We start from the raw sequence: 26,304 nt of genomic DNA, 5'->3' as shown, positions 1-26,304 counted from the left end.
GTTAGGAGAATTTGCATCACCAACAGATTTTTTGAAGAGTTCAAAAATGTGAATGGCCCTAGTAACAACCTCCAACAACCTGAGACTAATTTAGAAAGCTTAGAAATATGGGAGGGATCGACAAAAGCTGATCAAAATTTTATGCTCAACTTACGTGAGCAAATTGCAATGCAATTGCACTCTTTACATTGAGTTATAAATGTAATTATCATATTTGCATATTGACGATTTTTCAGTGATTATTATAAGTTGAAGAACAAATTTTATTTTTTTTATTATCTCCAATTTTCTAAGGTAATTTATGATAATTGTTTATGGTTTTTACATGTAAAATGATTCTATGGACATTTGATATTGGTGATACCATAAGCAAAATGATGAAATACGAAGTAAGTTTTTAATTGATTACCTTTGCAATTATTATTTTATTGCATGAATGATTACCTATGCAAGAGAGAAAAATCTCAATAATCATAATTTTTCAAAATTTTAAAATATAATATTATAATTGTGATTACAATAACTTTTTTTTACCAATTATATTAGCGTGATAAAATAATCTAATTAAATATTTTAATGTAAAAGGTAAAGAGAAAAAATTGAAATTTTAATTATTTTTCAGACTTCCACTGCTCGTATAAATCAAAAAGCTTAATTGAATAAGTACTTAAAGTTCAATACATAACAAACAACTTTTTAGATTAAAAAATTCAGCATTCAATTTTTCATACTTACTTTTAGGATAAATTACACGTAAACCCCTTGAGGTTTGGGTTTAATACATATCACCCCCTGACGTTTGGGAAATTACACTAACCCCCGCCCACTCATTGTAATTATTTAGATGGAATGAAGATATTGAACTCATACGCTCTATCTTTTCTTGCTTTGCTTTACTTTCTTTGAATTTTTTTTCCCCTTTCCTTTGCTTTCCTTTTTTTTTTCAATATAATTTCTTATGTTTTTCTATTAAGAGTTGGTACTTTCTATACATGTAAGGAGGTTTGTGAAATGAGATTATTAACCACAGGAATGAGAATGTAATTTCCAGAACATCAATGGATGGGGATGTAAGTGGACCAAATCTCAAGAAGTGCTATTAATTTACCCTAATTTTTAATTTTATCAAACAACATCTTAGTAAAAATCTTATTAAAGCCTCAATTTCATAAAAGAATTTTTGTCTGTAGCGCTAATAAAAAATAAAAGGAAAATGTTTTAGAACTATTTTTTCCCACTATGATTTGTGTCATGCCCCCAAAATAATACAAATAATCCAACTCATAAAAGAAGTAAGTATAATAGAATTGGTGTACTTTCATTCATCAGAGTCCGTATTACAAAAGATATTACATGTATCATACATTCATAAATATTCATCTTGAATCTATAGTATGTAACGTCAGTTAATAACGACAAAATAAATGCTCTCTGGGCTTACATCTTTCCAAGACATTAACTTGGTTATAATAAAAGAGAGTCATAAGCTCTACACATATAGAACCCTTGGCTTGAATAAACACTTAAACACAAAATAACAAAATAGAGCCTCCAGCTCCTAAGTCCTCCCACGCTACGTCCTTGGAGGAAGCATCTCACCGGTACCTGAAAATGGTTTCCCAAGTAGGGTGAGCCAAAGCCCAGTAGAAACAGTCTATCACAATATATGAGGTTTAACTAAGATATAAGTGTCAGGTATATGTTCAATATTTATGACAAAATGCACCTTCTTCAGATGACCATACAGTCCCGATATTCACATCTCAATCCATTCCCATTTATTCATTTCAAGTTAATTCATTTCATTTCAGTTCATAGGCCAAATTTATAATTCTCCGAATAACCCAACTGAGAATACAACTCAGTGGTTCTCAATCAACATAACTATCATATAAGTACTTTAATCTTGCCATTTTACAGAAATTTCATCCGCGGGATCGGCACCCATGTATACACATGATTTTAGAACTTTCACTCTAGATACTCCGGCCAACTTAGCTTCAATGGAGTCCATCCCCTATCTCCTCCCAAAACATGGAGTACATCCCATTTCTCCTCCTACAACGTTATACATATACAATGTATTTAAATACCGTCATATTCAATGACTATCACTTATGCACATTCAATGCCTTAACACGCTGTCATATTCAATGACATAATTAAATTATTAGTTTCAATTCACCTAATCCTCATGCAATTTCTATAACAATCATAGCTATCCTCTACCGATAGCCTAATACAGTTATTTCTAACAGATATACAATCTTTATAATAGACAATTCATCAAATTTCCATAACTGAGTGATTTAACAAATCCAACTACACCATTCATTCATACATCCTCCGAATTTCACATTTCCCATACCTATTCCATTATTTCTACAAAATAATTATTTAACACATATTAGAGCAAATTTCCCCATTTTTCAAATATCAATCCAAAGGCTAAAATCCACCATTCTAACACAAGATAACCTCATATTCAAAACCCCATATTCATTTATAGAACACAACATAGAAATCTCTGTTTTCAATTTGAAACCAAACCCTAGGTTTACTCAAAATACCTCCAAATCTCATCATTTATTCATAACGACAAATAACTAGGTGAAAGATCATATTAAGGTGTAGAAGACCAAAGGAGAAGTGGAGGAACTTAAAAATGTCCAAACTCAACTTTATTCGAATGTAATGGCAGCCCTTGAGGTGCTCTACCTTTTTCTCAAAGGGAGTAGGGTAGAGACCCTTAGATCCTAGGGGATTTGTAGAGAGAAATTGGATTTTAGTGAGAGAATGAGTCGATTTAGTGTTTTTGAGTCAAAAGATAACAAAAAGGGAAGTAAAAATGAGCTGCTGCGAACTGATATACGCGAGGCTCGCTCGAGCGAAGAAGTTGTCGCTCAAGCGACCAGACACAATAAGTGACCTCGCTTTAGCGCAAGAAGCGTCGCTTGAGCACATAATACATACCATCAGAAGTTTTACAGACACACACCGTCGCTCGAGCACAAGAAGCTTTGCTCAAGCGAAGAACATTACCCTTCCAGAATCTCTGTAGGCCTGCAAAAATGCTGGGAGCTCACAAAGCTCACTCAAGCGAAGAAGCAAATTTCTGGACAACAACAACTTGAACAACTAGCAACCAACCTGTCCCGAACATGCCCAATATAGAGACCCTGGTTTTGACCCGTCTCTTGTGGTGTTCTGGACTCGGGTTTGTTTGGTTTGGAGGGTGGTTTATGTCTTGTTTCCCTTGTATCCCCTTAATGTTGGTTATTGGCTTGTAGTTGTGTGTTTGGAACAAGTTGGTTGCTTGTTTTTCCAAAACTTTGTTGCCCAGATTTTGGTCTCTTCGCTCGAGCGAGGCTTCCTGCGCTCGAGCGAGCTTTGTGTTGTGTGTCTCTTCACTCGAGCGAGCACTCTTGTGCTCAAGCGTACGTCTGCGTTTCTGTAAAACCTGATGGTTGGTGTTCTTCGCTCGAGCGAGCTTTCCTTCGCTCGAGCGTGCTTCTGCGTTGCAGACCTAAAGCTTTGCATTGTTCGCTCGAGCAAGCATTCTTTTGCTCGAGCGAGGTGGCCTTTTTGTGTCTAGTCGCTCGAGCGAGCCTTGTATACATCAGTTCACAGCAGCGCCGTTTTGGCTTCATTTTTGATCTCTTTTTCACCCACAAACCCTAAATTTGCAGCTTCTCCCTCTAAAACTCGCATTCTCTCTAAGGTTTCATCTAAATCCATTGTTTTCTTGACCTTGGTGTCTTTGAGAATATGGTAGAGGGCTTCAAGAGCTTCGTTTTGATGTAAGTAAAAGTGGTTTTCGTCATCTTTGAAGTTCTACCTTGTTGCTTGAGTTTTCTACACTTGAGGTAGGGATTTTCTGCACTTTAATATGGTTTTTTAGCTTAGTTATTTGCTATTGTGTATAGACTATGAGATTTGGTTGTGGTTTGGACAAATCTAAGATTTGGGTGTTATATGAAAAGAGGGATTTTTTATGTATAAGAGATAAATGAGCATGGGGTTTGAATATAAGATCTTGGTGTACCAAAATAGTTGATTTTGGGTGTTTGGGTCAATATTGGAAAAATGAGAATTTTTTCCCTAATTTGATAAAATGATTATTTTGTATAAATAATTGGAATTAACATTGAATATGTTAAATTGGATGGTTATTGATATAGGCGGTGATATTGGATATGTATTATCCCACCTATGGAAGTTTTGAATAAACTATTTATTCCGAAATTGAACATTTCTTGGAAATAGTTGCATTGGGCTATCGGTGGAGGATAGTTATGATTGTTGTAGAAATTGTATGAGGATTAGGCGATATAATGCTAATCTATTGTTAGTGTCATTGAATATGACTATGTTATAAATACATTGTATATGTATGTTTATTGGGAGAAGAAAGGGGATGTACTCCATAATTGATGATGTCATAAATACATTGTATATGCATATTTATTAGGAGAAGAAAGGGGATGTACTCCATATATGATTATGTTTATAAATGCATTGCATATGTATATTTGTTTGGGGAGAAGAAAGGGGATGAACTCCATTTGAAGCAAGTTGGCCTGAGTGTCCTGGGTGAAAGACCCAAAATCTCTTATATAAATGGGTGCCGGTTCCTTCAAACGAAATATCCGTAAAATGGAAAAGTTTGAAGTGTTTATGTATGTGTTTTACATAATTGGAAAACTATTGAGTTGTAGTCTCATTTTGGTTGTTGAAAGATAATGAATTTAACTCATGAATTGAGTAGTATATATGAACTGGAAATGAATTGCAGGAAAATGGAATAAGATTGGTCTTAGTGGCATATAGATATGCAGGCCTTGTGGATGCTTGCATATTGGTATTGTTTATATACGTGGTATTTATACCTTTGCTAAACTTCATAAATTGTGTTAGATTATTTCTACTAGGCTGTTGGCTCACCCTATAAGAGAATACCATTTTCAGGTGCAGATGAGATGTTTTCTCCAAGGTAATAGCGTGGATGGACTTTCGGGAAGCAAGAGCTTCTTAATTATGTTTTGTTGTGTGTATGTTGGTATTTGGCCAAGGGCTTAAGATGTAATGAGCGAGACTCAATTTGTGTAACCAAGCAATGACTTGAAAAGATGTAAGCCTATATGGCATTTAATTGTTTGTTAAATAGTAAACTCTGATGTATGAAAGTGTGTTGTTTCTCATATTTATTCAGCATATGAGTTATCTTAATTGAATCATTTTGGGGGCGTTACACCCAAAACATTCCAATACTCAAATAGGAAGGGGAAAAGAGGGAAAAATACATGAATAACAATATTAAATCATGTAATTCGAGTCCGGAATACAACAAAGGTCGGTCAAAACTGGAATCACCATAATTTGACTATTCCCCCCCCCCCCTTTTTTTTTTTTAACTACCAATTGTATAGAGCTCCATTTATAGCTATATACTTAGAGCTCTCTATCACTGCCGAAAATAAAATTTTCTTACTTAAAGATCCATTATTTTTAAAAAATCTTCCTACACAAAAGCCCTTAACCGACATGAATTGGTTGAAATTAAATCATGTCAGAGCATCTTTAATCTTTTACTAATTTTTTTTATTAAATTTGATTATAAATTTAAATAAAAAATTTAATTTGATATGAACTACTTCAATTTTTTTATTCAAAGATTTTTAATTTTTTTTCTCTTATTTTAAATTTTCATTTTTATCAAATTTGATGAAAAAATAAAATAAAATCTCAACGTTTCATCCTTGTAAATTTTCATCAAATTTAAAATTTGTTAAGTATTCAATTTGATGAAAACAAAAATAACTTCCTCTTGATTTGACCCTCCCTTGAAGATGATTTTTGAACACCTTTTTGTCAAATTTAACTTTGATGAAATAATATATTAAGAATTAGAAATGCTCTCACTGGCCAATCTTTTAAGTAAAGCTATGTAGTTTTGATTACAAATATCAGTCACCCTATTTGATTGAGTTTTCAATTTATATTTTTCATATCTCCTATATGATTTTATTTTATTTTTTTTACAAAATTAATTTTTTGTTTTTTCAATGAAAAAAAAAAAAAATTGAAAATCCAACCAAAAGGGGTGGTTGATAAAAAGGCAAGTTAGCTAATGACATGGATTAATTTTAGCCTATGGAAAAGGTAATATCATGCTACCGGTATGACTTTAAAAAGATTAAGTTCAAATCAATTATTTTTATGCATAATATTGTTTAGCAAATATTAGTTTTGTCAAATTTAATTTGTGGGGAAAATCTTTAATTTTTAATTTTTTCATACATCTCATATTTTTAGTTTAAGATGAAATTTTTTAACATGACACGCTAACACCACACCAACCAAATACAAATCAAACATGACATAACATGATAACATAAAAAGTTAGGGACAAACTCAAAATTTAATGGCTCGACATTGAGCGCAACCGATCATGAAAAGCTAAAGCTGTGCCAAAACTAAAAAGAAGAAGATAGGCAATTAGCTTTCCAATCAACCATCAGCTTGAAGTTAAAAGCCCAAGGGACAAATCAACAAATAAATTTCCTCTGAACTATAACACAAACACAAGGCTTATTTGACTCATTCTAAAGCACCTATCCAATTAATCAATTAAATTAGTTCCCAAAAAATATATATATATATATATTAATCCATTAAATGAGGGAAAATTGATCACAGCAAAGTAATTGTTTTTTTTAAAAAAAAGAAACTCTCTACATGGTTGCCAGAAGGTCTCTCATTTCAGCAACAGATGGAATAGTCTCTGTGGGGTATATTTTGGCAACAAGTTGTGCAAAGCTATCATACTTGTCCAAAAATTCCTTCTGTCAAAAAATAAAATAAAAAGACAACCTTTGTTAGATGTAAACAAGTAACCTCTAATTTGTTCTATTTTATTTCTACTTATAATGCATCACAAAATTATCCACCATGGAATCATACCCAACAGCAAAATTATTCTCAACCTCACTACTGGAAACTCAACTCTCAAAAGAAACTTCATCCTATGAGAAAACCATACATACCTTGCATTTATCCCATAAAGATGGCAATAACTCCTCTGAGGTTAAGTTCTTTTGCAATTTCTTATACATTGCACTGATGGACTTGTCAACCTGTACAACACTAGTATTTGCATTACTGAAGCATCTTTGTAACTTAAGATGGGATATGCTATAAGGTATATAGTTACTTACTCCAGATAAACTAGATTTCACCACCTTCCGTAGATCCACTTTTGACAATCCAAGCTGGAATGGTATCTGAAATTTTTACAGGGAAAGAAACACTCTATGGGCAATTAATCGTAATAAATAGAGATTGAATTAAAATCTGAAGGTGAGTACTGATAATGACATCATAGCAACAATAACCACAGCACTAATGCAATATCCAATATCCATAAAATTTATTATCCGGACATGCTAAATAAAATTCATTATCAAGACACACTTATACTTGAGACTTGGTTGTGAAAATCTTCGTTGCATGAAGCAGGGGTTGGAGAGGTGGCATATATAAGTTTCTAAAGTTTGGAAGCACCTGTGGTAGCTTGTATATATTTTATATATACATATATGAATATATTCTAACAATCATTTTTATCTGCTTAGTTGTAATATATGTGTGAAAATATGAATTAATATTTGAAATTGATGTTAACTACAAAATGTCTTTGTTAAGTACATATAAATATTTGTGTAAATATAAAGTATTAGAATAAGTTTGAGTTGGGTTTCTTTTGTTTCTTTGAGGTTTGTATGTTTGAGAGGTTCTATCTCAGTTAAGATTAAGTTTCTTATAGGTTTCTTACTTGGGAGCGCGGATTCGTGTTTCTGAGTAAGAAATATCACCCAAGTAAGAGTTTCGTGCTTCCAAGGTTAGAATGCCTAGGAAAACAGGGAATTGCCCTTAGACAACTAGGTAATGGCCCTGCTGCGTTGCAAGTGCATTGTCTCTAGTGAAAATTATCAGAAAGCCAGTGTTAAATTTATCCTTGTCTTCTGAAAATAAGATGTAAAGTTTTCAACTCTTTTCTTTTTTGATAAATAAAATTTATTGAAGAAAAAGCATCAAGGGGATGCTAAAGATTACAAAACAGGAAAACAAAAACAAAACTAGCCAATGACATCATCAAGGAAATCTAAAAAAGTAAACAAATCAGAATCCACACTCTCTGACACTCAACTGCACAGAACTTGCAAAAATCTATCTTCTAACCAAGAAACAGGATGAACAACTACCTGGAAAACACGCCAATTCCGCTCCAACCAAAGCAACCACATTAAGCATAAAGGAGCCAAAGCCCAAGCCTTGCGACGCCGCTTCCCAACCCGACCCCCACCCCAACTCCAAAGCACCTCCATCACCCCTTTCTATTGCACCCACATCACTCCAAAAGTAGAGAAAACAAGCACCCCCAAACCAAAACATCATCTCCCCGCTCCTCTACATGCACCCTATGAAGGAAGGTCAACAAATCCAACATATAATCCAACTCCCAATCTTGAACTTGCCGACGCAGCCCAAGATCCCAAACCACCCCATTCCCAATCCCAACCCCTCCCAAATAAGAAGCCACCATAGCATCTGGGAGCAAGACAAAAAATCATCGAAAACTGAAATTCCAGAGGCACCTCACCACACCATCAATCCCTCCAAAACCTCACCCTATATCCCAAATCCATCCGAAACTGGGTCTGCTCCCAAAACCCCCCCCTACCGAGCCAAATACCCTTCCACAACCCAAATCCATGAGACTCGCCCACTTTTCTCGGACTCTACTGCCCCCAACCCGTCCCATATTTCACAGCTATCACCCAATGCCACAAACGATCTCTCTCCCAAGCCAACCGCCACAACCACTTCCCTAACAAAGCAGAATTTACAAACCGCAACCTCCGTACCCCCAAAGCCACCACCTCCTTTGGACAACAAAGCTCATTCCAGCTGATTAGATGATACCTAAACTCACCTTCACCACTACTCCATAGAAAGTCCCACCGCAACTTCTCCAACCGACAAGCCACAGATGCTGGAATAACATGCACCGACATGAAATAAGTTGGAATACTACCCAAAACACTCCTTAGCAAAGTCAATCTCCCACCCTTTGATAAATATTGCCTCTTCCACCACAACACCAACGTTACACCCTTTCTAAAACACCATCCCACGCCACCTTAGCCTTAAAAGAAGCCCCCACAGGCAGCCCTAAATAAGACATAGGCAAAGTCGACACTCTGCAACCTAAAATAGCTGCCGAGGACTGAAGCTCATCCATTGCTCCAAACGAAATCAACTCCGATTTTGTAAGATTCACCTTTAGCCTAGACACTGCTTCAAAACATGACATAAGACATTGAAGATGACCCAATTGCTCCAGCTTTGCCCCACATAAAATCAAAGCATCATTTGCATACAAAAGACGAGAAACAAACAAGCAGATTAAACCCCACAGAACCAACCCAAAAACCTTCCACCAAACCACCACACACCGCCCTAGACACCAATCTACCAAATGCCTCCACCACCAAAATAAAAAGAAGCAGAGACAGCGGATCACCCTTGCGTAAACCACGGAAGGTCTGGAAAAAATCGGCCAGCACCCCATTAATAAGCACCGACATCCTCACCGTTGAGATACAGAAATACATCCACCTTCTCCATGTAAGCCCAAAACCCATAAGCTCCAGAACAGACATTAAGAAGCCCCACCAAACATTATTATATACGTTCTCAATGTTCAACTTGCAAATCACCCCTGGCCTTCCTTGTCGAAGACGGGAATCAACATACTCATTAACCACCAACACTACATCCAAAATTTGCTGACCTCCCACAAGCATTCAGAGACTCAGACACCACAGAACTCAACACCATCCTAAGCTTGTTGGCCAGAACTTTAGCCAAAATCTTGTACACACTCCCCAATAAACTAATAGGCTTGAACTATCGGATATCCTCAGCCCTTACCACCTTTGGGATCAAAGCAAGAAAAGTCGTGTTAAAACTCTTCTCAAATTGGCCTAACTGATAAAACTACTCCATCGAAGCCATCACATCACCTTTCACTATATCCTAGCATTGTTGAAAAAAACCAATCAAAAAAAAAATCTGGACCAGGAGCCTTATCACCATTCATCCCTCTCAAAGCTCCCAACACCTCCTCTTCAAAAAACGGCCTCTCTAACATAGATGCATCCACCTCAGGAAGCACACTAAACTCCAAATCCTCAACCCAAGGCCGCCACTGATCTCCTGGAGACCTGAATAAATTCTGATAGAAGCCCACAATCCCTACCCTCACCTTCTCCTTGGAAGACAACTCTACCCCATTCACCCTAACCTTCCTAATTTGATTCCCCCACTGATGAATTAGCCATTCCATGGAAAATTTTCGTATTATGATCTACCTTCTTTAGCAACAAACACCTGGATTTCTGCCAAAAGCTAACCTCCTCCATTCTAGCAAGGGAAATTTAGTCAAAACCCATCCATTGGACCCCTGTTTGGTGAAAAGGACAGCCTAATTTATTTTGTTTCATAAGCCAATAAGGAGGAGCATAATTGAGTAAGGACAAATTAAAATATCCTTTTTTTTTTCTTGGACAATATTGCTACAGTAACATGTTACTGTGAGACAGAGTAACATATTACTGTCAAACAGAGTAACATGTTACTGTTTGCATCAATTTCAACAGTAATAAATTTTTTTTTTAATTTTTTTTTTCATAGTCAACATGGATCTTATTTAATATTCTAAAAATATTAATTTTATTAAAAATCGACATCTAGAGCAGAAGTTATATTATTTTAAAGTCTAATATTTTGGTAATAGTGGTATGTGTTGAACTTTTGAAGGAAAACTTTCTGTGCTTGTCCTTAATGCATTAAAGTTTTATTATGATAGGACTTTGACCAAATCCCCTTTCTAGCAATACGAGCATAAGCACTCCTGACCACTTTTTGCCAAGAAACATCCTCCGAAGACAAACCACCATTAGCCTCCATAGCATCCAAAACCTGACTTAGAAAATATGAGGAAGAAGAACTCCGAAAATATGAGGAAGAAGGAATATATTTCTGTTATATTCAAAACTTCTTATTTTACAAGACCAAATGACACTCCTTATATAGGAGATATTACAAATATCATTATAACCCATTATATGCCACTTACATATTATATATTACCACTATCTACCACTATCATATTATATACATGCCACTATCTACCACCAACACCACTATCATATTCTATACATGCCACTATCTATCACCAACACCACTATCATATGCCACTATCTTATTATATGCATTAACACAAATTTCCAGCACTCCCCCTCAAGCTGGTTTGAAGATATCTTCCATAGCCAGCTTGCTAGTCAGCTTATCAAATTGCTTCTTGTGTAGTCCCTTCGTTAGCACATCAGCTAATTGTTCACCTGTTGGAAGGTAGGTCATACAGATTATGCCAGCATTGATTTTCTCCTTGATGAAATGTTTATCCACTTCTATATGTTTTGTGCGATCATGTAGAACTGGATTATGAGCTATAGATATAGCTGCTTTGTTGTCACAATAGACCTTCATAGGTGTCGGGTGAGAAAACTTTAATTCTTCAAGAATTCTTTTAATCCACATTACTTCACAGATTCCATGGGCAACAGCTCTGAACTCTGCTTTACTTCACAGATTCCATGGGCAACAGCTCTGAACTCTGCTTCTGCACTACTTCTAGCTACCACATTCTGTTTTTTACTCCGCCATGTAACTAGGTTCCCACCTACAAAGGAGCAGTATCCGGATGTTGATCTCCTGTCTGTAACACTTCCTGCCCAGTCTGCATCTGTGTATACTTCAACTTGAAGATGTCCATGTTTCTTGAACAGTAAGCCTCTCCCTGGAGTTCCTTTCAAATATCTTAAGATCTTATAAACGGCCTCAAAGTGCTCTGCCCCTGGTGAGTGCATGAACTGACTTACCATGCTGACTGCAAAGGCAATATCAGGCCGCGTATGAGACAAGTAAATCAATTTCCCGACAAGTCGCTGATATTGTTCCCTCTCTTTGACTTCTTCAGCCTTAGCAGCTTGTAACTTCAAGTTAGGCTCGATCGGAGTCTCCACCATCTTACAACCAAGCATACCTGTTTCTCCAAGGAGATCAAGAACATATTTTCTCTGATTAACGAATATACCTTCCTTGGATCTTGCAAATTCCATTCCGAGGAAATACTTGAGGGCTCCCAGATCCTTAATGTGAAATTCTTTTGCGAGTTTCTCTTTGAGGGCTCCTAACTCTGCTTCATCATTACCAGTTAAAATGATGTCATCAACATAAACAATCAAAATTGCAATTTTACTATTTTTTGAATGTTTATAAAATATTGTGTGATCTGCTTGACTCTGCGAGAAGCCACAACTGATAACTGCCTTCCCAAAGCGTTCAAACCATGCTCTTGGTGATTGTTTGAGTCCGTATAATGACTTGTTCAATCTGCATACTCTGTCGCTTCCAAGTCTCTGCTCAAATCCCGGCGGTAGGCTCATGAACACCTCCTCTTCAAGATCACCATTGAGAAATGCATTTTTAATGTCAAGTTGATGTAGAGGCCAATCTGAATTTACTGCAAGAGATAACAGTACTCTGATGGAATTTATTTTAGCAACAGGAGCAAACGTCTCCTGATAGTCGATCCCATAAGTTTGAGTGAAGCCTTTAGCCACCAGTCTCGCCTTGTATCTCTCAACGCTTCCATCTGCGTTACATTTTATCGTAAACACCCATTTACACCCAACTGTTTTCTTGTCTTTGGGTAGATCAACTATCTCCCAAGTACCACTTCTCCTTAAAGCATTCATCTCCTCCATGACTGCTAATTTCCAATTCGGATCATCCAATGCTTCCTGTATATTCCTTGGAACAAACAAGTGTGAAATCCTAGATGTGAAAGCTCTATGGTTTTTAGACAATCTTTGATAGGAGAGGTAATTTGCAATAGGATGTTTAATGCAATTTCGGACACCTTTCCTAATTGCTATAGGAACATCAAGGTCGGAAATAGAAGGAATAGGATTACCTAAAATTTCGATGCCAGAACTCGGGTGGACATTCGGGTCATTAGGATGGACATTCGGGTCATTATTCCTCAGATGAAATCGCTTCCTAGTATAAACCTGAAGCTCAGGATTTAGATCATTTTGTAGTACTTCTCCCCCTAAACAAGAATCTTCTTGACTAGGCACCATAGAACTTGGTTAAGTGATCATTATCAGACAGATGTGGTTTTTGTGTAGGATAAATGACATTGGGGAGCGGGATAGAAATATCCCAAAAACGGTCTTCTACTCCACTTGTCTCCCCCTGAAGAGAAGTGTTGGGGAAATAGGATTTTGTTTCCACAAATGACACATCCATACTCACATGAAATTTCTTGGTTTGAGGATCGAAACACTTATACCCTTTTTTGTTTGAGGAATAACCCAAAAAAACCCATTTTATAGCACGGGGGTCAAGTTTTGAACGAAATTGACTAGGAACATGAACATAGGCAGTACATCCAAAAACTTTGGCGGGTAAATCAGAAAACAACCTCGTGTCAGGAAAAAAAGTTTTGAGACAATCGAAAGGTGTTTTGTATGTTAACACCTTTGTAGGCATCCTGTTTATCAAATAAGAGGCTGTTAAAATTGCTTCACCCCATAAATATTTAGGAACATGCATGTAAAACATTATAGCACGTGCTACTTCAAGTAGATGTTTATTTTTTCGTTCTGCAATGCCATTTTGTTGAGGGGTATCCCGACATGTAGATTGATGAAAAATCCCCTTTTTTTCCAAAAACTCACCCAACTGCTCATTGAAATATTCTGTTCCATTATCAGAATGTAAAATACCAATTTTGGTTTGAAATTGGTTTTCAATCATATTGTAAAAATTTGTGAATAAATTTTTCACGTCAGATTTTTTATTCATCAAATAAATCCAACATAAGCGGGTATGGTCATCAATAAATGTAACAAACCATCTTTTACCAGAAAGAGTAGTGATTTTAGAAGGGCCCCAAACATCACTATGAATCAAATAAAAAGGTTTGGAAGCCTGGTAAGGTTTTGGCAAATAAGTAGAGCGATGAAATTTTGCAAAAATGCAACTTTCACAATGAAAAGAAGAACAATCAATCCCTTTAAATAATTCTGGAAATAAATGTTTCAGATAAAGAAAACTAGGATGTCCTAGCCTATAGTGCCATAGCATTATTTTTTCTCGAACAAAGATTGAACTAGTACTATTAAAGCTCTGAGCTTTTTTATTACTAACAGGTACTTCATCAAAGTAGTAAAGACCTTCAAGCATCCTAGCACGCCCAATCATCATCCCCGAGTTCTGGTCCTGAAATTCACAATAGGATTCAAAAAATGTAACACGACAATTAGAATCCTTAGATAGTTTACTGACAGACAAAAGGTGACAGGCTAAGTTGGGGACGTAAAGAACAGCATTGAGATTAATTTTCTCAGTTAGTTTAATAAATCCTTTTCCTGCAATAGGTGAAAAACTACCATCGGCTATTCTGATTTTGTCATGACCAGAACAAGGGAAATAGGTACTAAATAAATGGGAAAAACTAGTCATGTGATCGGAGGCACCGGAATCTATGATCCACGGAGAGAAGTTTAGGCAAGAGAAGGCTTTAGGATTTCTACCTGTTTGTGCCAACAAAACACTAGGAGTACTGGATGAGGAGTTGGATTTTATCAGCTTTAAGAGTAGATCAATCTGCTCTTTGTTGAAGGGACCTGAATCGGCTTCATTAGCGGTAGGAAAGCCAAGATTCTTCTCTCCTTGTTTGCTGCTTTTCCAGTTGACAGGTTTGCCATGGATCTTCCAACACGTTTCGCGTGTATGGCGAGGCTTGTTGCAAAAATCACACCAGACCCGTGGCTTATCATCAAACCTGCGCTGGTAATTTGCAGCCTTGTTGGCCGCAGCATCGCTAATTAAAGCAGAAATTTCAATTGATTCACCAGTACCTTTTTTCTTAAGCATGACGCTCCTTCGGCTCTCTTCCCTTCTGACTTCGGCAAATACTTCGCCAATGGATGGGAGAGGAGGTCTGCCAATAATTCTTCCTCGCACTTCATCGAACTCAATGTTGAGGCCGGCAAGAAACTTGTAAACACGGCTGTCTTCCACAGTTTTCTTGTGGTGGTTGCAGTCGTCAACCGATTTCCATTCGTATGTGTTGAAGATGTCAAGATCCTGCCACAACCTTTTCAACGAATTGAAATATTTGGTGACGGAATCATCTCCTTGACGAATCTCTCCCAACTTCAAAGTTAATTCGAAAACTTGAGATTGATTTCCTAGGTCAGAATACATCTGACTAACATTATCCCACAATTCTTGTGCAGTAGGATAGCACATGTAATTAGAGCTTATATCCTCCTCCATGGATTTGACCAACCATGTCAGAACCATGGAGTTTTCAGCGTCCCAACTGTCGAACAGCGGATCATTAACAGCAGGAGCCTTCTTGTCACCAGTGATGTAACCGATCTTTCCTTGCCCACGGATATACATCCGGACAGATTGTGACCAGCGGAGAAAATTATCACCATTTAGGCGGATGGTGGTGATTTGGACAGAGTGAGAGTTTGACGTTTTCACCGGAATGGCAGCGGCAGGGGTTGAAGTGGTTTCGGACGTGACTTCCGACATGGCTATGACGGTTTTAGGGCTGCTGTGTTTTTTGTAGCTCTGAAACCAACTTAGAAAATATGAGGAAGAAGAACTCCGAAAATATGAGGAAGAAGGAATATATTTCTGTTATATTCAAAACTTCTTATTTTACAAGACCAAATGACACTCCTTATATAGGAGATATTACAAATATCATTATAACCCATTATATGCCACTTACATATTATATATTACCACTATCTACCACTATCATATTATATACATGCCACTATCTACCACCAACACCACTATCATATTCTATACATGCCACTATCTATCACCAACACCACTATCATATGCCACTATCTTATTATATGCATTAACACAAATTTCCAGCAACCTGCAACTGTGCTTACACCTCTACCTTTTGCCTCTCCAAAAGCCCAAACACCTCCTTATTCTAACCTTTTAGATATGCTTTCAATAACTTCAACTTTTGGGCTAAACAACAACTAGGAGTACTAGAAACCACATAACTCGACCACCAACCACGCACCTTGTCCATGAAATTATCAGATTGCAACCACATATTCTTAAAATGAAATGGCGTGGGACCACTCTAAATACCCCCACTATAAAGTAAGACAGGCCAATGATTAGACACTGGAGGATGAAGACGACATTGAGTCATACCCAGAAAATGCTCCTCTCAAGCCCTCGACACCAAAAATTGATCAATACGAGATAAAGCCCGGCCCCCAAACCAAGTATAACTCCCACCTTGTATTGGCATGTTCACCAACTGCAACTCATCAATAAAAGAGCAAAACGCCTCTATAGCCCCCGAGATTCGACCACCACCAGATCTCTCAGTCGGCCACTACACCACATTAAAATCACCTCCCACACACCATGGAGCAATCCAACAAAACGTAACACTGTCCAACTCCTCCCAAAACAACCTCTTCTCCACCTCACGAATTGGTCGATACACCCCCATGAAAACCCATCGAAAATCGTTCTCCACACATCTGAACAAACAAGACACCGAATAAGCCCCTATCTCCTCCTCCTCCTCCTCCTTCTCCTCCTCCTCTTTCACCACCACCTTGCTATCCCAACAAAGAACCCCTCCCACCGTGACCAAAGTCGGCAAGTAAGTCCACGCAACAAATCTCCCTCCCTCCTCCCTCCCCAAATATCTTTTATAATGCCCCCCTTCTACACTCCATTTTAGTCTATTGAAGACACACTACATCCCCCTTAGCACTACGCACTGCTGCCCTCACCACACCACGCTCCCCTACATCATTTAACCCCCGCACATTTCATGAAAAGATCTTCAACCGCATTTTAAAACTAGTTGTCTATCTCGCTTTCGTTGGGCTCCCCGCACCTCTTTCCCTGACCTCCAATCATAATTGACTGAACATTCCAGATTTCGCAATTCCCGACTAACTTTCTGACACAGGGCAACCGGCTACCCCACCTCCGTCAAAGGAACACCACTTCGCCAAGATGCCTCTATTGCTGAAAACAAAGTAAAAGCCCTCATGACCTTCAAAAGACACGCCCAACAAACGGCTAACCTCGCTAATACGAGACAAAACCCACCCCGAAAACTTCTCGGTCGTTGGCACAGTATCCCCAAAGGCCATTCCCCAATTGTTCCCCCCTATCCCTACATTCACCATTGCCAAAGGCTGTAACATCAACAACACTCCCAACTCCTCCCAAACAACCTCCTCTGAGCCTGACGAAGACCCCATATCAACAGAACCCTCGCTCTGAACCTGAAACTTTTCCACACCCAACACCTTATCAATGCAATTCTCCCAACGATCAGGCACTACCGTCTCCCAACCACCTTTGACCCCTCCAACATCTACATCTTGCTATAACAAATCCGCACCAATCCCCTGTGAAGGCATCGAAACAAGAGCACATGCCCTTTTAGCACCAGAACAAGATAACACTGAAGTACTTGGAAGCCGAGACTCCTAAACCTTAAGCGGCATTGTTAATGGCACTGAACTAGCATTGCAACGACCCAAATCAGGTATGACAGCATATTTGGCCTCATCCCAGCTCAAAACAAAACCATTAGACTCATTGAAAGTTTCGCGCGGTAGCCCAGTAGCCTTGGCGACATCCCGACCTAGAACAAGACCATCAGATTGACTCGAATTTCATCGCGGAGCATGTCGCAATTGAACCGCCACTTGCATTGGACCTCCTTTCGGTGCCTGAGCTGTCCACTCCCGATGAGCAACACCTGACTCAGCATTTGTGCTTCTCGAAAGACCCAACGAGTCTCTAAAAGACCCAAAGACTGTTTGACATATGGGTTTAAACCACGCCTAACTCCCCCACAAGCCTAGGTTTGATTAAACTTATGCTTTTGACCCAACAAATAAGGCCCATCCTGCTTACTAAAATGTTGTAATCGGCCCATTTGAAAAGGCCCACCAAACCTATTAACTCCACCATTGACAGAACCCCTTGGACCGAGCACCGATTGGCCCACTCTAGCATTAAGCCCAGACCTCAAATGAAGGCCAACTAGGCGACCTGCATTAGATCTTGTCCAACCCAACTTTTGCCATGGACCAACTTCATCCCCCATTCGCACGTCACCCTGCGAATAACGCGACGACCCTTCCGAAAAATTCTAACCATGATCACGAACCGAGATCGTCGAAAGATTTGCTGGCCTGCCAAGACAGTTCTGAACCCCCGTCGACGTCAACCTCTACCCCTCCGGCGACATAGCATCACAACCCTTCGGCTCTTGCCTAAAACTAATGGCTTGCGACGCACCTCCGTAACCTCCTATCTGATTCAACAGCAACCGTCAACAACGAACCCACCCACGTCTTGGATCGAAAACCTCCAGAACTAACGCAAGACCTTCCCAACCATCATCGGCCTCTGGAATGAAGATTTGACTACGCCAATCACCCATTGCCACAACTACCTGGACCACTTGACCTACAACTTCATCCCTCACCCAAACACCCATGCTTCTATGACCTCCCCACACTCACCCCGGGAAACCATCATGACGATCACATACATCAAACACTCGCAATTGAGACACCAACCAAAATACCTCCGCACCACGCAAATCAACCTCCCACTGTAAACCTTGTCGTCGCTCCACTATTGACAACGAAACACGACCTATTGAATCCACCGCTTGTTTCTCAATCTCAAACGAGCATGGACCCAGAAACAACAACTATCTTCTCTAACCCCTCTCCGACACCATCAATGGATTGTCAACCATCATCCTTCAACATGTTTCTTGGCTGCCTAGCATTCCTTGCGAGAATGACTTCTTACCAACCACTATCAACCTCTTTTAGATATGCTCAGTTAGAGTCATCTAGTGTCTAACACACACACACACACACACAGTTCATCATGATAAACATAATCAACTCTTCAAACTTATTCTAAGCCTTCGTAAGTGTCAATTATGTTTATCATGACCTGAAGATATGAATCGACAAACCATATATAAAGTTGCAAGGTACAAAGACATATTTAAGGTCAAACCCAATATCACAAGACAATAGGCAGCCACATAAATGCAGACAAAAGTACATCATCAATGAAGAAACAAACACTACTGGATATTGCACTTGTGATCATATTCATATTAGGACACACATCACATGTGTTGATAAAACAATAAGCTCTAGATAAAATATGAAGTTCATCACATAAGAGTGGAAATGATTGTCAAGGGATCAAAATGCATCACAGCCATGACAATTTTAGCAAGCACTTCATAATGGGACACACTTCACATGCGTTGATAAAACAATAATCTCCAGATAAAATATGAAGTTCAGACCAAAATAGTAGTCACATAAAGGTGGACATGATTTCTCAGTGATCGAAATGCATCACAAACATGACATATTCAATGGACTTCAAGGTGTAATCTTTCTAAATAAACCCTCAAATGACCACAGAAACATCAAATTTACAATTTGTACTCTTATAAATCTTATATCCAATCAAAATAGCTGTGAATTTCCAGTGAAGCGAACTTTAAGATCCAGAATTTTATGTGGTTAAAAGCAAGAAACGATGCACATGTATTGTTCTGAAACACAAGCAAAAAGGGATGGGGTTGGAGTTTGACGTAGATTTAAGAGTACAGCAAGTCTGAGTTGCAAAAATATTCAGCACTCAAAACTAGTTCCTCTCAAATCAATGCTAATTCTATCAAAACTTCAAGAAGACAAGGTGTGGCACAACAATATCCTTGCTGAAGAGGCCAGAGAGATGCTGAGTAGCTGTCTAGCAGGACATGCATCCAGACTAGGAATAAGGAATTATATGCATCATTCCGAACACTAACCTCTTCTGGCGCGAGTGTGTACATGAAATCCTCAATTCTTCGAGCAAACTGGAAAAGTCGTTCAAATTGCTGCAACCAAATTCAATTAAAATGTGAAACATAAAAAACATACCATTGAAGGATACATTATTAAAAGAAAAACTTGCTAAACACAAAATAAAAACAGTAAACTTTAAAGGTGGATTACTTACATAATATATGATCATGCTGATATGACGTGTGCAAGCTAGTTCATAATTTTCACTTGCCTGGTGATAAAATTTTGCTAAAGTAGGCACAACATTGGCTAGGTCATACAGACTGCATGCAGCTGCTTCTAATTAGTATGTTGAAGGTGACAATGGTTAACAAACACATATGCTGCCCAAAAGAAAAACTGATATAAAGACCAATTTAGAAAATCCTCGAGGCTTTGATGCCCATCCAATGCCTTAGGAATAGGATTTCCGTTTGGGCTCATCATCTGATGCAGAAGAACTGACGCGAGAGGGAGAATAAATATGTATACACTATACATGTTCATGAATACCTATTATGGCATGCTGCACAGTTCTCTAAAAGCAATATATACATATTCATGAATACCTATTCTGGAATGCAGCATAATTCTCTAAGAGCAAAATATCAGCATATTTTGGGTCCTGTGCTGCAATTTTCTCCAAAGTCACAAACATTATAGTAACCTGTCAAACAAATGTTCCAATAATTTAAGCAATCTGACAAACACATAAAACAGTTAAACAAAACTGGATAGAGAAGAAAAGAAACTCCATAGAAAACTCAAAATATCTTTCTTCACAGCCAGCAGTAAACTTGAATGGTATCTGCTACTTGCGGGGGTATTTGTGTGGGTAGATGTTACATATCCCAACCAAAATACAAACAAAAAAAGAGCTTAATGTGATACCTCACTACTCACACCATATTAAAAGTAAAATATAAAACGTTTACATCTCTATCTATTAATCCTATGGTTTGATTTTGATGATATCTAAAATATTATGGGATACATATTTTACAACCATTTGACACAAAATATGAAAATGTATTTTATCATTTTGATATATGTTGCACCGATTTAAAATTAACTGAATTTATTGTGCAATCAAATATAATATAATATAAAAGAAAAGAGAGACACACCCAAACATGTGTTGTCTCATGCAAAACCTTTCCATTTCTGTTCTTATTCATTTCTTTTTCTTTGTTGATTTGAGCAGTATTCTTGGACAATTCAAATGGAAGAAAAGTATGGAAGGAAAGAGGAAACCTCAAACGGTCACATTTATAAAGGAAACACTTTTGAGAAAAAGAAATGCAAGAGACAAGTGGTGAACATTTTGTGTTATTCAAGAGTTCAAAATATTGTGTGGTGTTCTTTCATTGAGTTATAATTTCTTTTGAGAGAAAATTTATTGATAATTTGAGCTTTTATTGTAAAAGGATTTTCTATCTCTTATTCTTTTTCTCGTAAAAAAGAGCTATATTTTTGTGAGTGGTTTTTAAGATAAAATCACTTGAGTTAGGTGTGACTAGCACCTAATTCACAAATATTGGTTGGAGTGATTAGGGTTGATCAATTGTTAAGGTTCACTAGCACCTATGAAGCTAAGGGTGTAACTACTATTTGACGAATACTGAAGAAATCTTGAGGAGGATCTTGAGGAATGGACGTAGGTTTGGTTTGAGCGGAATCACTATTAATTCTATGTTTACTCTTTCTTCCCTTTCGTTCAATTTATTTTTTATTATATCTATCTATAGTGCTTCATATTTTTATTTATTTACTGTTAGGATCAAATACTTACCATCTTATCAAAACCCATAGATAGTGGTGAAGGAGTAACTTTATTTCCTTATATGCTTGGCATCACAAAGCCCGGCACTAAGTGGTAGGTGGGCATGAGGGGCTGCACCATAAGCGCCACCAGGATGGGCTGTCAAGCACCAATGCCACGCCCATACGTGATAGCAAGTCCATTAGGTGATCGCTGACCCCATAACCAACACTATCCAAACCAAGGTCCCTATTGATGTAAATTTTCTGACTGGGCAGCAGTAAAAGATATAGCCCCACGCTGCATCCCATACTAATTAATCCCTCATAAGGTAAGGATCAAAAATAGCTGTTTCCAGACTGAGGTCCTTCCTCTTGATGTAAATTTTCCGGAATGGGATCTGTCAAAGATATAGCCCCATGCTGTATCCCATCCTAGTTAAGCATCATCATTTGTCATTTCCTTTAAATAACCCAAAATATTCCAAATTTATTTATTTCAGTGGATAGTTAGTTATTATTCAGAAACTGAGTGGAAGCTCCTGGTTAAAATGGTTTATGCTACATAGAGGGCTCATTAATATACTTCAGGGAAAATTTTCTAAGGAAGCATCACTAGATGAAGTATGTTAAAAAATGGAAGAATACAAATTGAAACAGGCATCACAGCACAAGGCCAGTTTTTGAAAAGGGTTTTTTATTCTGAAATTTTACTTCTAAGTAGATTCTGTGGCTTCTACTAGAAGGGTACAGTGCCCAATTTAAGCACAATCCAAATAAACCTTTCGGGAGATGAAAGAAAAAAGGGTGACCCAATGCACAAGATTAGCACTAAAGCAGGGCCTGGAGATGAATTACAACTTTTAATCTATGGTCAAGTAATCATTCCACAAGTCTGAGGAAAGTATGCGGCTGTAGTCAGTTGCATATCGTTCTTGTGAAAGCCTTCAAGAGACGAAATAAAAAAAGATGACCCAGGGCACAAGACTCTTGTTAAAGCAGGGTCTGGAGATGAAATACAACTTTTAATCTGTGGTCAAGTATATTATCATTTCGCAAGTCTGAGCAACTGCAGTCAGTAGCACATCAAAATGTAATCAGATTTTTTAGGTGCCAAAGTCCAAAATAATACAAGGATAAGAATAATTAAATTGAACCCTATCAAGCTTTCTCCAAACTTTGGTTTAAATGGTTAATGCTACCTAGAGGGCTCAAGCATCACTGGATGAAGTATTTTATAGAATGAAAGAATTGCAATGTAAAACATGCACCACAGCACAAGGCCAGTTTTCAAATAGGCTTTTATTGAAATACTTCCAAGTATATTATGTTGTTTCTACTAAACGGGTGCAGTGCCCAATGTAAGCACCATGCAATATAAATGTACGTGTTTAATGAGTGCACAAAAAGGGTGAACCAGTGCAGAAGGTCCCCTGCTAAAGTCGGCCTGGAAATGAAATACAACTTTTAATATAGGGAAATTCTATACGCACACCACAAGAAATCTCAACAAACATTATTTGTATCGTTTGGATATGAATTTCCGAATAGGACTCAAATGTTCAGACATAAACTTATTGTTAAGTGTTTAAGGTTACAGGTATTTGTGTACTTTAGACTATTCTAATATAAATAAGAGTGTTTATGAGAGTTAACCCAAATCAATTCTTTTTGGGTCTCTCTCTCAACATGGTATATTGTTCATCGTCATCTCTCATTCTTCTCTCAATTATATCTTGTAACTTGGTATCAGAGCAACACTCTATTATCATACACAAGTTTTAACCTCCAGTTCTTCGTTTTTCTTTTTCTTTTTTGTTTATCGATATGTTTAAAAAAAATAAAATAAAATAAAATAAATTCATCGATAGGCTCATTTAATGACGGGATTACACTGATAATTTTTCCCAAATTTTTTTAGTTCATCTTCTATTTTTTTCCTATTTTTCTTTATTTTTCAAGTAAATAGTCCAGTTTTTTACGATATACGATTTGGGACTGTTTTTGATTGAACCAATGCTTGGAACTTCTCCTATGGGTGCCGACTAGAGGTTCTACATGCTGTCCAGGCTTGTTTTTTGCATTTTGATGAGTTTCTTGGCACCACAAGGGCTCGACAGTGCTATTTCCATATAGCCAGCACTTCGTTTTTCCTGTTTTTGATCTGGTCCGAGACTATTGGTGTGATTTATGACCTGATAAGCAGTTTTCTGGTGTTTTTATCTGCTTGTGTGTGAACTTCTTGAGGTTTGTGGGATTATTGAGTGCTTGAATCAATTTGGTGATCGTGGCAGACAGTAATAAGGCTTCCCCTGGTAGTGAAGAGAGCGGGTTGAACTCTATTGGGACTCCTAGTGATAGTCTATCTCGTCGCTTGACTGGTTATATTAATGGGACTCTTAAAGATCCTGTTACGGATGGGCCAGCACGCAAAAGTGGCTTTCTGAGAATGCCTTAATCATGACCTGGCTTATTAATTCTATGCAACCTACTATCAGTCGTACCTTCTTGTTGATGGATACTGCACACAAAATTTGGACATCAGCAACTTGGACATTTTCTCAAAAAGGCAATGATGAACAAGCATATGAACTGAGGAAGAAAATTCGTGGGTTGGATCAGAAGGATGATCTTTGGCAGTATACTGCTTGATTATTATCAGAATTTTCAAGCTGTTTGTTCTAAGGATGCTAGCAAGTTTCAATAGATGGTGGAGAAAGACCGGGTTTATGATTTTCTCGCCAGCCGTAATTTGAAGAATGATCAAATTCGTGTTCAAGTGCTGGGTCGAGAGCCTTCTCCTACTTTGAGAGACGCTTATGCCATTGTTCAGCAAGAGGAGAGTCAACGTCATGCTATGGTGCATTCAGTTGGTCAGGATCACTCTGCTTTGGCTGTTGTTCGTACCATACTTGACAGTAAACCAATCCAGCATAAGTTTGGCAGTAAAGGTAGCTCTATTGATCAAGATTTGCTGAAATGTGCTTATTGTAGGAAAGAGCAACATGACAAAGAGCATTGTTGGAAGCTGAATGGTCGCCCTACTCGGAGGCGTCGTGGTGGTCGTGTTGGTACTGTTTGTTCTCAATTGCACGTGTCTAAGACTGCGAGTGGTCCTTCTAGTGATTCTAGAGCTCTTTCTCAAGATGAGGTGTTAGCTCTCGGGCATTTGGTTGCTCGGCTTGATACCACCACTCCCCTAGCTTCTTCCTCTACATCTTCTTCTCACTTTGCTTATATTGGTACTCTTTGCTAGTGCGCTTAGTGCCACTTCTTTTCCTTTGATTATCGATTTTGGAGCTATTGATCATATGACAGGTTCTTCTACCCCTTTTTCTTCTTACATCCCTTGTTCTGGTAAGGATAAGGTTCTAGTTGCTGATGGTTCTTTATCTTCGATCTCTGGCAAGGGTTCAATCCATTGCTCTTCCTCCCTTTCTTTATCCTCTGTTCTTCGTGTTCCCAATTTTTCTACTAATTTACTCTTTGTTAGTAGAATTACTAATGTTTTAACTGCCCTGTAACCTTTTTTTCTACCCATTGTGTTTTTCAAGAACTAGGCACGAGGAGAACGATTGGCAGTGGCAAAGCACCTGGTGGTCTGTATTTTTTAGATAATGCACCAACACTTTCTTCGCCTTTTTTCCTTTGATTGGGCTCTTCAAGCTACTAGTGGTTCTCCTTTACATGTCTTACATTAGTGGCATCGTCGCTTGGGACACCCCTCTTTTAATATTTTAGAGAACCTTTTTCCTTAATTAGTGAAAAATTGTCCTAGGAATAACTTTATTTGTGATGCTCGTGAACTTGCCAAGCATAAAAGAGCTTGTTATTCTTCAATTAATAAAAGAAGCCTTGTTCCTTTTATGTTTATTCATACTGATGTGTGGGGTTCTTCTCCTATCATTTCTCTTTCTAGATATCGATGGTTTGTTACTTTTATTAATTGCTACTCTTGTATTACCTAGGTTTTACCCTCTTTCATAAGATGGTGACTACTCAATTTGATGCAAAGAATAAAATTTTGCATAGTGACAGTGGCACTGAATTCATTGATGAGGAGTTTCGGGCATATCTTACAGAGCATGGTATTTTCTACCAAACTAGTTATGTCAACACTCCCGAGCAAACTGGGGTTTCTGAAAGGAAAAACTGCCATCTCCTTGAGGTTGCTCGCTCTCTCCAGTTTACCATGAATGTTCCTAAGTCCTTTTGGGGTGATGTCGTTCTTATGGCTTGTTATCTGATCAATTAGATGTCGTCTAGTGTCCTTCAGTTCAAAATTCCCCTTGAGCTTCTTCCCTTGGCTTCGTCTACTTCCTCTATTCCTCCCAAGATATTTGGGTGTGTGTGCTTTGTTCGCGTTCACAAACACAATTGTGGGAAGCTTGAACCTAAGGCTGTGAAGTGTGTCTTCATTGGGTATTCTCTTTCTCAAAAGGGC

General features: G+C 38.0%; 1 protein-coding gene across 10 annotated transcripts in view; it reads right to left on the bottom strand.

The window, feature by feature from the left end:
• Positions 1 to 6,474: 6,474 nt before the first annotated feature.
• LOC114319662 (exocyst complex component SEC3A) overlaps positions 6,475 to 26,304 on the bottom strand; it is a 60,376-nt gene continuing 40,546 nt past the window's right edge. For 9 of the 10 annotated variants that reach the window (XM_082873814.1, XM_082873810.1, XM_082873815.1 and 6 more), the window contains 6 exons: positions 20,669 to 20,766; positions 20,275 to 20,383; positions 20,084 to 20,152; positions 7,218 to 7,283; positions 7,047 to 7,136; positions 6,475 to 6,845 (listed from right to left, as the gene is read on the bottom strand). In XM_082873814.1, the coding sequence (XP_082729940.1) occupies positions 6,735 to 6,845; positions 7,047 to 7,136; positions 7,218 to 7,283; positions 20,084 to 20,152; positions 20,275 to 20,383; positions 20,669 to 20,766 (543 nt within the window). In that variant the 3' untranslated portion in view covers positions 6,475 to 6,734. The remainder of the gene's footprint in view (positions 6,846 to 7,046; positions 7,137 to 7,217; positions 7,284 to 20,083; positions 20,153 to 20,274; positions 20,384 to 20,668; positions 20,767 to 26,304) is intronic. The other variant, XR_014332342.1, reaches the window with a different exon arrangement.

The sequence above is a fragment of the Camellia sinensis genome, chromosome 6, assembly GCF_055761805.1.
Source record: "Camellia sinensis isolate YWXY chromosome 6, ASM5576180v1, whole genome shotgun sequence".
NCBI lineage: Eukaryota > Viridiplantae > Streptophyta > Magnoliopsida > Ericales > Theaceae > Camellia > Camellia sinensis.
Note: the sequence above shows the minus strand (reverse complement) of the source record. Positions and strands in the feature narration are given on the sequence as shown.